The 13,034-nt window shown below is 50.4% G+C and overlaps 1 protein-coding gene across 1 annotated transcript; it reads right to left on the bottom strand.

Annotated features, from left to right (window-relative positions):
* Positions 1–1,557: 1,557 nt before the first annotated feature.
* LOC119375114 (BTB/POZ domain-containing protein 3-like) lies at positions 1,558–13,028 on the bottom strand. The gene is made up of 5 exons (XM_037645310.2): positions 12,927–13,028; positions 9,710–9,760; positions 8,030–8,250; positions 5,026–5,317; positions 1,558–1,959 (listed from the first exon to the last, which is right to left on the bottom strand). Exons 1-5 carry the CDS (start codon positions 13,026–13,028, stop codon positions 1,558–1,560), a joined length of 1,068 nt encoding a protein of 355 aa, XP_037501238.1.
* Positions 13,029–13,034: the final 6 nt, after the last annotated feature.

Genomic DNA, 13,034 nt, shown 5'->3' with positions numbered 1-13,034 from the left:
ATGCCAGACTGATTGCCAGCTGCTTTGTAGACTAGGCTACGTAGGCCACATACGCCGAGGCAGTCTACGAATACGACAAGCGCCATCCACTGATGTTGGTCTACGTAGCACTAACCAGGCCTACCAGCCTCGACGGCCTATACCTCACCAACGCAAAAGATGACTTCAGGTTCCGACATGTCGCTAGCTCTATCGAGAGACAATTTGTCGACGAAACGAACGAGTCATCCACGAATTCCAACAACTGTACTATACTCCATATTTCACTACACATGGACCCCTCGTTGCCGCGATCACTACCAGATCCGATAACAAGTCATGACCAGCTGCTCGTGCGCACTGATCCCAGTGTTGAAGACCTTGTTCTCGCACATTTCACACAGGTTTGTGAAACGTGCGTGCGTTCTCCATTATAAGGGACAAGTATAAGCACTTCATAACAGCTTACCGCTTCTGGTGTTGGTAATACCCACGTTGCCATTGGCAGCGTTACCCAGCCGTAAACTACTGATTATATAACACATATGCGGCTCTTCAACGTATATGTGTGCGTATAACATTTATATAAATTTTTAGCGTCATTTTGTATCGTTTCGCCAGTAAAAAAAATTACGCCACAGTCACCATTCCGCCGCGCGCTTCGCATAGCATCGACTCCCGCGGTACGTGGGATCTGCCGAATTTCTATCCTTTTTTTTTTCTCTATTTCGTTGATGTTCTTTTTTTTCTGCATTTCTCTCTTTCTCATTCTTTCTGTTACGCTTTACTCTCTTCCCTCCTCCTCACCATCACATCTCGCCTCATCACGCTCATTTCCCTTTCCCACCCCCTTGCTACACTATGCTATGCTGCTAACATGCCCGGATAGTGGTTAGGACCATGGAGGAAGGAATACTAGGGAAAGGCCCTGACGGTTAGGACGACGCTCACTTTCGGATCGAGGATACGCAATTTCGAATGCCGCCTCCGTAGCGAATTTTCTTTTTCGGAATTTTTCTCTTGCTTATATCTTTCTTTCCGTCTCTCCGTATGCTTCTCTTTCATTCTCTCTCTCTGTACTCGTTCTTAGAGTCACCACGCCGTAGCGGTGAGTAGTGGGATCTGCCCAAAGTCTGTGGCACCTACCCGTTCATCAGGCCCGTAGCCAGGGAAGGGGGGGGGTGCTAGAGCCCCCCCCCCCCCCGATATTTTGGTGAAGTAGGTGTTTTTACCAAAAATAAATAATAAAAACAGGTATTTTTCTCAAATAGTCAAGGTTTTCAGCAAGTGCCCCCCTCCCTCCGAAAAAAATTCCTGGCTACGGGCCTGCCGTTCATGATCATGATAGTTTTCGGGCACGGTCACGAACTTTACGCCGAGCTAGAACATCTTCGCTGTCAAAAATCCTTGTGGCCGCCGCGGCCGGGATTCGATCCCGCGACCTTCGGGTAAGCGGTCGAGCAGCATACCCACTAGACCACCATGGCGGGCCAAACAAACAAAACGTCCTGCTCCAAACAAACTGATTTATTTGCTTTTAAATGTCATCGATCGACCCACTTGCTTCGTCGAATGGCCTTACAGAAACGAACGAGATCGTTTTTGCGGCTCAGCGGTGAAGCCGCCACCGTAGTACCCGTCGTCGCTGCTGGCATATTTGGAGGCTGGCATGTGCGTAACACGGTGCGCGGCCACGTCGCACACCCAGCGCGGTAGCTCGACGCAGCCGGCCTGGATCAGGTTGCTCAAGATGGCGAACGCGTCGGCCGTCTCGATCACTCCGCGCGCCTCCTTGGAGGTGACGAACTCCAAGAACTCCGGCGGCGTCAGAGCCAGGAATCTCAGCTTGTGCCGGAACTGGGAGAAAGTGCTCGCTAGGTCGGCGGCCTCGCTGCCTCCGTCTTTGACGAGCTTCTGGCAGTGCGCGTGCGTCCACTTCAGCACCGCATGGACGACGAACAACTCCGGCACGTTAGCGACCTGCGAATCACGTGTACGGGATCAAACGTTCGCCAAGTGCACACGATATCGTCATCAATAACCTGACCACGCCCTCTACAGGGCAAAGACCTCTAGCTGCCACGTTTCGCCAGTCAACCCGATCCTGTGCCTGCTGCGGCCCCGTAATCCCCGCGAGTTTCTTGATCTCATCTGCACACGTAACTTTCTGCCTCCCCCTACGCGCGCTAGCCTTCGCTTGAAATCCAGTCCGTTACTCTTAATGATAAGCGGTTATCTAGTCCTCACGCTACATGCACCTCCCAAGCCCATTTCTTCCTCCTTTATTTCGACAAAGATGTCCTTCACACCCGTTTCTTCCCTGACCCACTCTGCTCTCTTCTAGTTCCTTAAGGTTCCACATCATTTTCCTTTCCATTGCTCGCTGCATGCGTTGTTCTCAATTCACGTTGAACCCTCTTCGTAAGCACCCTTGTTTGTGCTCTGTGCACACGAGGGAGGGAGGCTCGTCGAGCAACTACGGCGCACATTTATGAGACCGGGAAGCAGCAGTCGCAAGGCAACCCTTTCTCACGGTAGAAAGCTCTACTCACGGTGCCACGGCGCATGCTCCCGTCCCCTGGCGGGAAAGTCGCGAAACGCTGTGGTGGAGTCACTGCACGCCTTTCGATCTCCGAGGCTTTTGTTCTGGCCAGCCCGGTTGTCCCGGATCACCCCGCAAAGCACCGCTCCCCTCGCTCCCTCCCCCCACCCCCCCAAACAGCAGAGGGCAGTACAAGAAAATGAAAAAAGCGGACTGCTACCCTTGCAACACAAAACGTTGTGTTTGTCTTCCATCCTGCGTACCCATCTCAAAATTACGAGCCTTCGCTCCGATGTTATGTACAGTGCTGGGCGAGGGAAACGCGATACTCGGAGCGCGTGGCAGCTGGCGGTGGGCGTAATGATGAGAACGAGAGCGTTCTTGACGCTGCAATGTTTCGTATCGCACGCTTGCCAGCTCCAGCCGCTTCGCGTGGCTCGGCGGCACGTGACGTGAGCGCAGTGTTTTAAAGCCATGGCAAGCAGAGCTCAGCCGGCGCCACCGAGAGCCACAGACTGAACAGCTGTTTACCGGATGCAGTCACCAAGCGTCACGAACACTCCGACCCTCACCACCAGCAGCCACGCGCTCCGAGTATTGCGTTTCAATCGTCGCGCACTGTGCATCATCGTAGACGTTACATCTACCCCTTTAGGTTTCTTCGTATTTCTACGCATCGTTTGTTTAAAATTATTGGCAAGTCTATAGGCAAACTGAACCACACTAGCGGTTACAGGACTGTCAATACCATTTCGAAAGGGCGAATTCCTGATAGAGTACTGCAGAAAAAAATGCTGCGCCTGCGACGACAGGAGACAGCGGAGCTGCCTCCTCCTCACTTTCCTTTCCCCTTGCTGTACTATAGGTGGCTATGCTATGCTTTACCCTCTCCCATCTCACCCTCACTTCCCTTTCCCACCGCCTTGCTGTACTGTACAGTTAAGTTCACCAAACCGAACCTTGGCTCGAGTGAGCCGGCGGGCAGTGCGCAGAACACGTGCTCGGATTGTTTGGTGGACTCGTCGCAGCCGATTCCGCGCCTTTCGCTGCTTTGCGGTAAAAGAACCATTAGTTTGAAGGACGCGCGGCCGTTCCGCCGTATATCTGGAGGGGACCGGGTACGTACAAAGAGCCTCCCCGACGGCGCGTGCCGTTTACGACCTCAAGGAGATAACAGAGCCATGCATGGGTCACGGATTACGCGGCGCGGAAGACGAAGTTGCTCATGCATTGTTAGCGACTAGCAGGAGGCTTCGCGTGTCGGCATGCCGTTGAGTAGCCCGAACCTTCCTGGTGCGGGCGGCATCGTTATCTGAAGGGGGCCTGGATGCCGACAAACGGGACTTTTCAGCGGCGCGGGTCTTCGACTTCAAAGGGACAACAGTGAGGAGAGGTCTCGCACTAACACTGCATCGAGCGAAAGGCGAGATTCTCCCTGGTTGCAAGGTGTCTCCGGACGATGCGGAAGAGGCAGCCCAAGTAGCGGGAAACGCCTATAGCCTCCTACCAGCCTGGGACATATCGCAACTTATACTATACATCATGTGCTACGTTTTACCCTCTCCCCTCCTCCTTTCGCTCCTCCTCACCCTCACGTCATTTCCCACCACCAACGCATTCATGTGGTTCCCATAAATGCTTGTGATCGGTCTTGCCCAATTCTTGTGGCGCATACCCACCCGAGTTTTCTGTACGATCCACGCGGACAAACGAAAAGCTTAAAGGGGTCATGAAGGACCCTTTGGGCTTGTTGAAAAAACACATCCTGCGGAAAGCTGACACAGCTATGAGCTGCTCAGCCAAATATTGCAGTCGTGCGCGCCGCGTAAAGGCTACAAGCGGAGCGCGAAGTTAATGTTTTCTCAGGCGCCCTCTTTTCAAACAGAGGCCGGTTCTCACTCTCGTCGGTGGGCGGGGCGTCTGCCACTTGACGTATCAGCTTCTCCGCGTCGCAAAAGACATAGCATCGTCATTGGCCCATAGCCGACATAAATCGAGAGCGGCGTTCGGATCAGATGCGCTTCTTGCCAATGGGCAGCGCCGCACTCCCGTCTGCTAGCTTTACACGGTAGCCGCACTCGCGCATGCGAATCACAGCGGGAGAGCGATCGCGCTTCATGACGCGCGCTGACGTAACTTCTTTTCCCCGTGCCATCCCTCCCTGTGTAGCTTCCAGTGCGCTAGTCGGCACGAGAAAAGAGAGAAAGCGCTGAGAGCGTGCGCCAAACCCCCGTAACTCCGCTCATTTTTGACGGATTCAAATTTTTTTTATTGCGGCAATAGATTCGGGAGGCAGTGAACTCCGATACTGAGGTCATTAGATCGTTACTTGAAAAAGTGATTCATGACCCCTTCAACACATTCGCTGTAAAAGAACGCCGGATTTCCCTACGACAGCCGAGACTTCCAAACTTACTGCTTGGCAAATGCTACGTCTGCTACATCAAATTTCATGCAAACAGTAACTGGGGCATGACATTTTGCGCCTTGTACGTGACTTTCACCTTGTCCAGGACACGGTCCACCGTCTTCACAGAGCTCTTGACGAATGCCTCCGAGGATAGCACGGCTTCGGCTTTTCTCGTGAGCCACGCGTCTACCTTGGCGTCCGGCACAGCGTAGCCGCAATCGAGCGCGCAGTCGAGCACGCTGCACATTCCTTCGGGCTTGAGGGAACGGCTAATGTAGGCCTCGCAGTCCTGAACGAGCTCCAGCAGCTGATACTTCTCGGCCGCGGCCTTCGTGTGCAAGGCTTCTACGCAGTTTATCAAACATGGCTTTCGGGCGTACACGTACCTGCAAGGAGACAACGAATCAAGGGCGTGCGCTGTGGCTCAAAAAAATACAATTACAGCAGATCCATATACGCGTGCGCCCGGGGGTGGGAGAGGGGGCGCGGCTTAATTATCTGAGCGGCACGTAAGCACCAGACCTTCACTCAGTCTGACCTTTGCCGTCATTGTTCAATCTGCAGGATTATGTTCATTTAGGTTCTTTGGCGATAATAGTGGCCGAGGATCCCTGATGTTGCATTCCAAGAACTGTTTACTTTCCACCACTATACCCCCGGAAAGCCGGGGACCAAAGGCAGGCCGTTGTGAGAAGGTCATCGCTTTGTTTTACTTTTGGCATGCAAAGTTTGTTTTCTATCGGACTCTACCAACAGGGGAGTCGGCTCGAGGAGGGGGGGGGGGGCGTTGCGGCGAGACTTCGCCCCCCTTAACGGAAAGCCCTGCGCACGCCTGTGAGCAGATCCAAACGCGCTTTTTGCAACGTGAGGCGAATCATTAGTGAAAAGAGAGAGAGAGAAAGAAGCTAGATGACGGTTAACAAAATCCGGTGTGCTGCTGTAAACTGTGGGTCGGAACCAATTTTATTGCGATAGCAATTATACGAACATTCGAGGCTCATTTTGGCCGTCGCCGTCATGTTCCATATAAAGCCTAAATCGATAACATCACCCCGCCTGTTGTATGTTTTATGTGCGAACGAAAAGCTTGCAGACGGGCGCTGCTCAAGCAGAGACGAAACGCGCCGGCAGGCTCAGTGCATGAAGGGGTGCCGGTGTGGGAGCGGCGTTGGTCAGGCAGCAACTGCGAACTTTGATCAAAAGGGCGCGGACGCGCGCGCCATCTCGACATACAGCAGCAGACGGCTCATACCCTTGTACGTGCTGTGCTCACGCAGCTAACTTCAAGTTGAAGCGACCGACAGCACAAAAGCCGCTTCGGTCCCTGGAGCGGCCGCACTCCGTTACGCCAGCTTTTTGTAGAGTCGGATCCTAAAGGAGTTAGTTGCTAGCCTTACATCGTATTACATTCCAATTTGTTGCTATCGCGTTCATTTCGTCGCCCTTGAGGCGAAATAGCGACTTCTTAAAAGCGGAGCTGCTTAAGCCGGCCGTAAAAAGCTTTGGTGTCCGCAGAAAAGCACAGGTGGGTATGCGCCGCAGGAACAAGCCCCGCTACCGAGCACAGCAGGTGCCAGCGTTAAATGAAAACTCATGTTGACTTCTAATGGCGGAGTCGGAGCAAGCTTTCCTGCTCCTTTTGGAGCAAGTGTGTTCCAATGGCGGAGTGAGGTCGGGAGTCAAGCGTTCCAATCGGAGAGTCGGAGTGGATTCAGAGCGGGAGTCACTCCGTGGAGCAGGAAAATTAAGTTGCTCCGCCAAAATCGGCGGAGAACTCGGCTGACGTACTTCCTTTAACACGTTTGCTTGCTTCGGGGCGCTGCCGCTGTCGCGTGTTTTGACAGTAATGGCGGACAACATGGGCGTCTGGGCAAATCGTGCGGCGTTGCTTCCGCTGAAACTGCCGCGTACGAGCGGAAATTCGACAGCGGAATTAGCAGAATGGAATAACTACACGCAAGGTATTCTGGGCAACTCAAGCACTTCCGCTTCCTTCTTGCTCCCATGCTTGCTCCGGCGGCGTTGATTGTGTTCCAATCGTGGATTTGGAGGCGTCGCTCTACGCCAGAGTCGAGTGCTCGCTCGCGGAGTCCATCAGCTGCTCCGATTCTGCCATTGGAATTCAACATCAGCTAGGCGAAGTGGAGCACGTGAAACACGTGAAAGAGAGAGAGAAAAGTGAGAAAGAGAAAAATACAGAGAAATAAAGGGAATAAAGACATAAAAAGATAGAAAGACATAGAAAGAGAAAGAAACGGGCACGAAATGAGATAGACAAAACACGGAGCAAGACTGAAAGAGAAACAAAGAGAGAGAGAGAGAGAGAAAGAGATATAAGAAATATAGAAAGCCAGAGAAGTACATAGAAAGAGATAGAAATGAAGAGCCACGAAGAAGAGACAGAGAGAAACAAGGTAAGACAGAAAGAGAAAGAAAAATAGAAATAAAATACAGGAACAAAGAAGAGAGAAAGAAGTAGAGAGAGAGAGAAAGGAAAGAAAGAGAAAAAACAGAAATAACGAGAAAGAAATAGATAGAGAAATAGAAAAAAAAGACATAGAAAGCAACAGGTACAAAAACACAGATGCAGGAAACAGAGAGAAAGAGAAAGAAATAAAAAAAATAAGCAGAAACAAGGAAGGCCACCTAGCTCCGCTCTTTCTTCGGGCTTTTTTTTTTTTTTTTTGGCTTAGCGCTAGGATGGGTCGGTCAGACTAAGGAATTTACATGGAATCCTCACACACACCGTAAAGTTTTTCGGAAATCATGCTGAATCGCGTACGGAACATTTTAATGCTTACTTTAATGCTTACATTTTAATTGCTTACCCAAGCCCCAAGGATGGGTAGGCAAAACACTTACTAGAGTTACTGTATATGGCTAGCCTTATAGAGTAACTCTGTGTACTTTATACGGCTTGAATAGCTTTCATGTAGCGCGAAACGACCCACGGACACGAGAAGGCACATAAGGACACAACACAGCTCGGTGTCGTTTCGCGCTACATCAAAGCTGTCCAAATGGTTCACCAACAAGTCCACATGTATTGCAACCGTTGTCGGCTATATGTGGCTTGCCATATAACGTAACTCACTCACTTCAGAAGGCCGTAGAAACCATCTGGATGGAGGTCCGTGACGACCACGGTGTCCTTTTGTTCGCCAGGTTCACCGTAGAACATGCCTTCGAAGGCTTCGCTACTCAAGGCCAGCAGCAGTTTGTGGGCCTTGAAGGTCTTCGAGACGTTGAACTTCTCGGATTTCACCTGGAACTCCACGTCGGCGTACCGGCCGCTTTCCAGGAACTTCTTCAAGTTCAGCTGCAACGCGACGACGCCAGCACTGTTAAACTAGCACAGGTCGCGCGGCCATTTGTGACTGGCGACCAAAAAGCAACTCTATATACACGACTGACGTTCACACCTGCGTGCGACTTATAACCGTCGACACGCGGAATTCAAATATGCTCGCATTGCTATTGCCCCTTAAAATAAGCTGATGTCCTGTTCCTGTGCATCTGATTGGTTCAGAGGTTTACGCGTGCACTGCAGTCGCGCGACTCAAAAATCAAGCTGCGAGCGACTGAGCCAAAGCATCACTTTGCCACCGAAGCAGCCATTTGCGACCAGTCGCAATTGCGAATCGCTTGGTCGTGGGGCCACTGCTCGTCGCAGCTGTGAACGAGCCTTTAGAGGCGTCCGAGCTGTAAGCGTAATCAGCACATATCTCGTACGCTTCGTTAAGGCGTACGCTTTATTAAGGCCTTAGGTTCCTCATACAACGCGAAAAGCGGCGTCAACACGAGTGATGCAAAAAATAATGTGTGACGTCACTCTATGACGTCGTATCACTTGATGTCACGTGATGCCGTCATCCCATGACATCGTCGCTTGGTCAAAGATGGACCGATCACGGAGGCAATGCAAAACCACGTGAGGTACAAAAAGCTTTCGATTGGGATCCATACTATCGATGAGAAGAAGATGGCTTTCGCCTTCCAATCCTCTTAGGCGGATGCATGAGGGACCATGTAACTTTTTTCTTGTGTGTGTGCGTGCGTGTGTGCGCGTGTGTGCGTGCGCTAGGACGAGGAAGATGGCTGGATGCGACGGGAAATCGTCGTAAATAGAATTTTTACGGACAGCGAAACCTCGTTACAACAAAATCGCACCTGACACGAAGGTATAGTTTCGTGAAGTCTGAAAGTTCGCTACGAACCTACATTTGCAACACCATTAGTGACACGACTGTTCCTGACTTCGTTGTAACCGATAATTTGTTATATCCGTGCCTGTTATATCGACGTTTCACTGTATAGACATGCATTCGAGAAAAGCAACAAATGCAATCAGAAAATTAGCGCAGTTTGCACTAAGTCGCGCAAGGATGGGTCACACTAGAACTGCTGGGAACTTCTCAGCGTCTCTGTTGACCATCAGTACAGAACGCTTGGACGGTGAATGAGCGCGTGCCGGTTCATGGTGATGATAATTTTCTATCTACGACACACGGCGAACCTCGACCATCAGAGATATGCTGCAAAAGCCACAACTTTCTTCTTTTTTTGTGTGTGTGTGTGACTTGCATGCGACATATGCGGAAACTGAGCCGGACCGCTACCGCATGCGAGTTGCAGATGTGTGATTTGATGGTCGAGTTGAAGGTAGCCTTCTAGAAGAGCACGCAACTCGAGCTCGGTGACTTGTAACGCGTCTTTTTTTTTTTTTTAATATTCACCAACTTTTTGCGACACGTAGTGTAGGAAAAGTAAACACTCACGGGCATTGTCGTCGGCTGTCCGTCGGCGATGTAGTCGAAGTAGGAGCAAACCTGCACCGTGAAAGGGCAGCCTCCAGCATCCAAATAATGCAAACATCGATCTAATGAAATTGATAAAATCGGCAATTCGCTTCGTCATACTGAAACTTCGTTCAATTGAAATACGACCGTTTCAAGCAAAAAAAAAACAGTAAAAAAAGGCTTTTTTTTTCACGAGAAGTGCTCGACGAATGTTTGAACAGTACGGCAGTACAAAAGTCAACTAATTTCAGTAACGTGAACAGAAAATTATTTTTTTATCTTAAGTGTGGAGCGCAGATTTATCAAGACGGGACAAGACGAAAGCGATACACACACAGGCGTCTGTGTGTGTCGCCTTCGTCTTGTCCCGTCTTGATAAATATGCGCTCAACACTTAAGATATATTGTCGTACTAACAAGGCCAGAAGTCAGCCCTTGCAGAAAATTAATTTTCGCTATCCTGAGATCCGGTAACAGTGGCTCGATGCTGCGCCGCCTGCCACAGTAGTCTATATAGTGGTTATGGTGCTCGACTGCTGAATCGAAGGTCGCGGGATCGAATCCCAGCCGTGGAGGCTGCATTTCGATGGAGGCGTAATGCTGGAGGCCCGTGTACCTAGATTTAGGTGCACGTTAAAGAACGCCAGACGGTCTAAATTTCATATCCTGGTTCCATAATCATATATCCTGGTTCTGGGACGAAAATTTACCCCAACAATTATTAAGGCGAAAGCCTTAGATGCCTCATCAAACACGAAAATTGGCAGTCGGCGTCCCACGACGTCGGGGCAACACGAGTAATGCAAAACAAAAACACGTGATGACGTCACCCTATGACGTCATTATGACGTCACGTCGCCAATATTTGACGTCATTATGACGTCACGTGATGACGCCATCACATGGCATCGTAGTTTTGTCAAACGTTCGCCGAACACGGACGCTGTGCAAAACCAGGTGATCTGCCTCCGATCCCGGAGGCAGTGCGAAACCACGTTAGTTGCAGAAAGCTTTCGGAGTCGAGGGGCAGGGGGGCAGGATCAATACATTGACTTAGAAGGAATACAAGATGGTTTTCGCCTTCTAATTAGGAGGTTTAGCTGAATGCATAAAGGGCCCTGTGATTTTTTTTATTACTATTGATGCTGCGCCCCTTCAATGCGGCCGAACGTCATGCGTGAGTCTGAAAGATATAAACGCACTGCGGTAATATGGAATGAAGGAAGCTATCATGCCTGCTCTGCCGCCGCTGCTTGTCATCAAAACCTCAGGTGTTGCCCGGAGTAGTGCAGTACTCTCATGTTCACCGAACCTAACCACTAGCTTTCCACTCGCGTCGATGAACGCGCAACGTCGCGGTAACCGTCGCACGCCTCAGAAACAAGAGCTGTGGTCTAAAATCACATAAAAGCAAGGCAACAACTCAACCATATTATCCCTGGCTCCAGAAGAAGTTTCAATTTATCGCCTCAGTCTTCCTCTGCGACAGCACTGGAATGTCGTTATATTGAAATCACGGATAAACACGCTTCGTTGCACTGTAGTTCAAGATAAGTGGTGTTCCATGGACACCAGGGGCGTAGCCAGAAATTTTTTGCTGGGGGGGGGGGGGGGGGGGGGTTCAACCATACTTTATGTATGTTCGTGCGTGCGTTTGTATGTTTGCGTGTATATATACGCAAGCAAAATTGAAAATTTTCGAGGGGGGGGGGGAGGTTGAACCCCCCAATCCCCCCCCCCCCTTGGCTACGGCCCTGATGGTCACGAAGACGCGAAAAGTGATGTACTTCGTTATATCGAGGATTTCGTTATTGAAGTTCGTTATATCGAGGTTTAAATGTACACACAAGCAGAAAAAGTTACACAGTGGGAGTGTGGTGACGCTTCACGACAATCTGGAAAAGCTGCTGGTGTGAATTCAAGAACACATTTCGTGCCGAAGCATTTCCCTTGCCGCGCAAGCAGGCAAAAATGCGAAACTTTGGAGCAGTTGGCGCTAGTTCCACATGCACTGGGCGCATGCGCAGACGAATATGAAATTATTTCAATATGGCACAAATGACGCACCAATTAACTGCACACCAACTTGCCCGACAGGAAGTTACAGTACATCTATATACAACTATCGAGTTTTATAAGTACGTCAAATGCACGGCGCTGCGGATCACGGGATTAATTTTAAACACAAACGTCGCAGGATTAAACATTATTACACATAATAATAATTGTGCTAATATACACGACAGTCGCATAAATAATCGCAAAGTCCTGAAATTCAGCACTGTGCGATTTCAAAGTCCTGAAAATTCACAGCGCGGGTTTTGTACGAGACGTCGTAGCGGTGAGGCCCGGGTGAGTTTTGAAAATTTTGATTCTACAGCAAAGGCACGAAATGGCGTTGTTGTTTTCATGGTGGAGTTTTAGAATAGGGTACGCAAAGCTTTGCGTAAGCGTTTGTCGCCACTGCGCGTGAGTCGTACGCTGTCCTCTTGCGGACCCCCGTTAATGGCGGAATTAGCGTGCGTACGCAACGAATCCTACCCTACTTGCGTACCCTATTCTAAAACTGCCGTTATTACACCGTTCCTGTCGCAACGTGACCGCTACAGCCGGGACTCGTGTTGCTCAAGACTGAGCGCGAAGCCATGGTCACAGAGCCAACGTGACGGTTAGTAGAACAATTGAGTTATCAATCAAACTGCAGCTCGTTAACTAAAACTAGAAAACACACACGTGAACTTAACCAAACGTGTAAGGTGTAACGTGAACTAAACCGATGGTAATAGCTATACAACGCGCACGTGCAAATGAAACTCGTTCGCGCGATGTTCTCCTCTGGCGGTAAGCAAAACGACCGAGAACCGATATCGCTGACATCTTGCGCGAGCTGCGACCAGATTGAGCAGGACAACGTAAGTGGTGTGAAATGGCATAACAATGGTACTCACGCGCGTACGCACGTCGAGGAACCAAGGGCCAGTACCAACCGACAATGGAAGCCCGCGCCAAACGAATATCCGCGTGCGAAAAACGATACTTTAAGCGGCGCCGCTTTCTCGCCGTTAAAACCAGACACTCGGTGACTCAGTCTCAGTGCTCTGGCAACTCAGGCTCAGCTCTCAGCCCTCTTGACGCACAAACGTACAGACGCACACACTACCAGACTGTCTCTCAGCTCACAGACCAATCAGCTTACTAAGGTGACTAAGGTTCCGATCAGCTGCGAAAGTTTGCCGAACGAGGGCACCACCGCCTGTATAAGCACCGAAGAGGTCGAAGGGTCGAAGTGTCGAAGCATGCGGCG

Source organism: Rhipicephalus sanguineus, chromosome 11 (assembly GCF_013339695.2).
Source record: "Rhipicephalus sanguineus isolate Rsan-2018 chromosome 11, BIME_Rsan_1.4, whole genome shotgun sequence".
Taxonomy (NCBI): Eukaryota; Metazoa; Arthropoda; class Arachnida; order Ixodida; family Ixodidae; genus Rhipicephalus; species Rhipicephalus sanguineus.
Note: the sequence above shows the minus strand (reverse complement) of the source record. Positions and strands in the feature narration are given on the sequence as shown.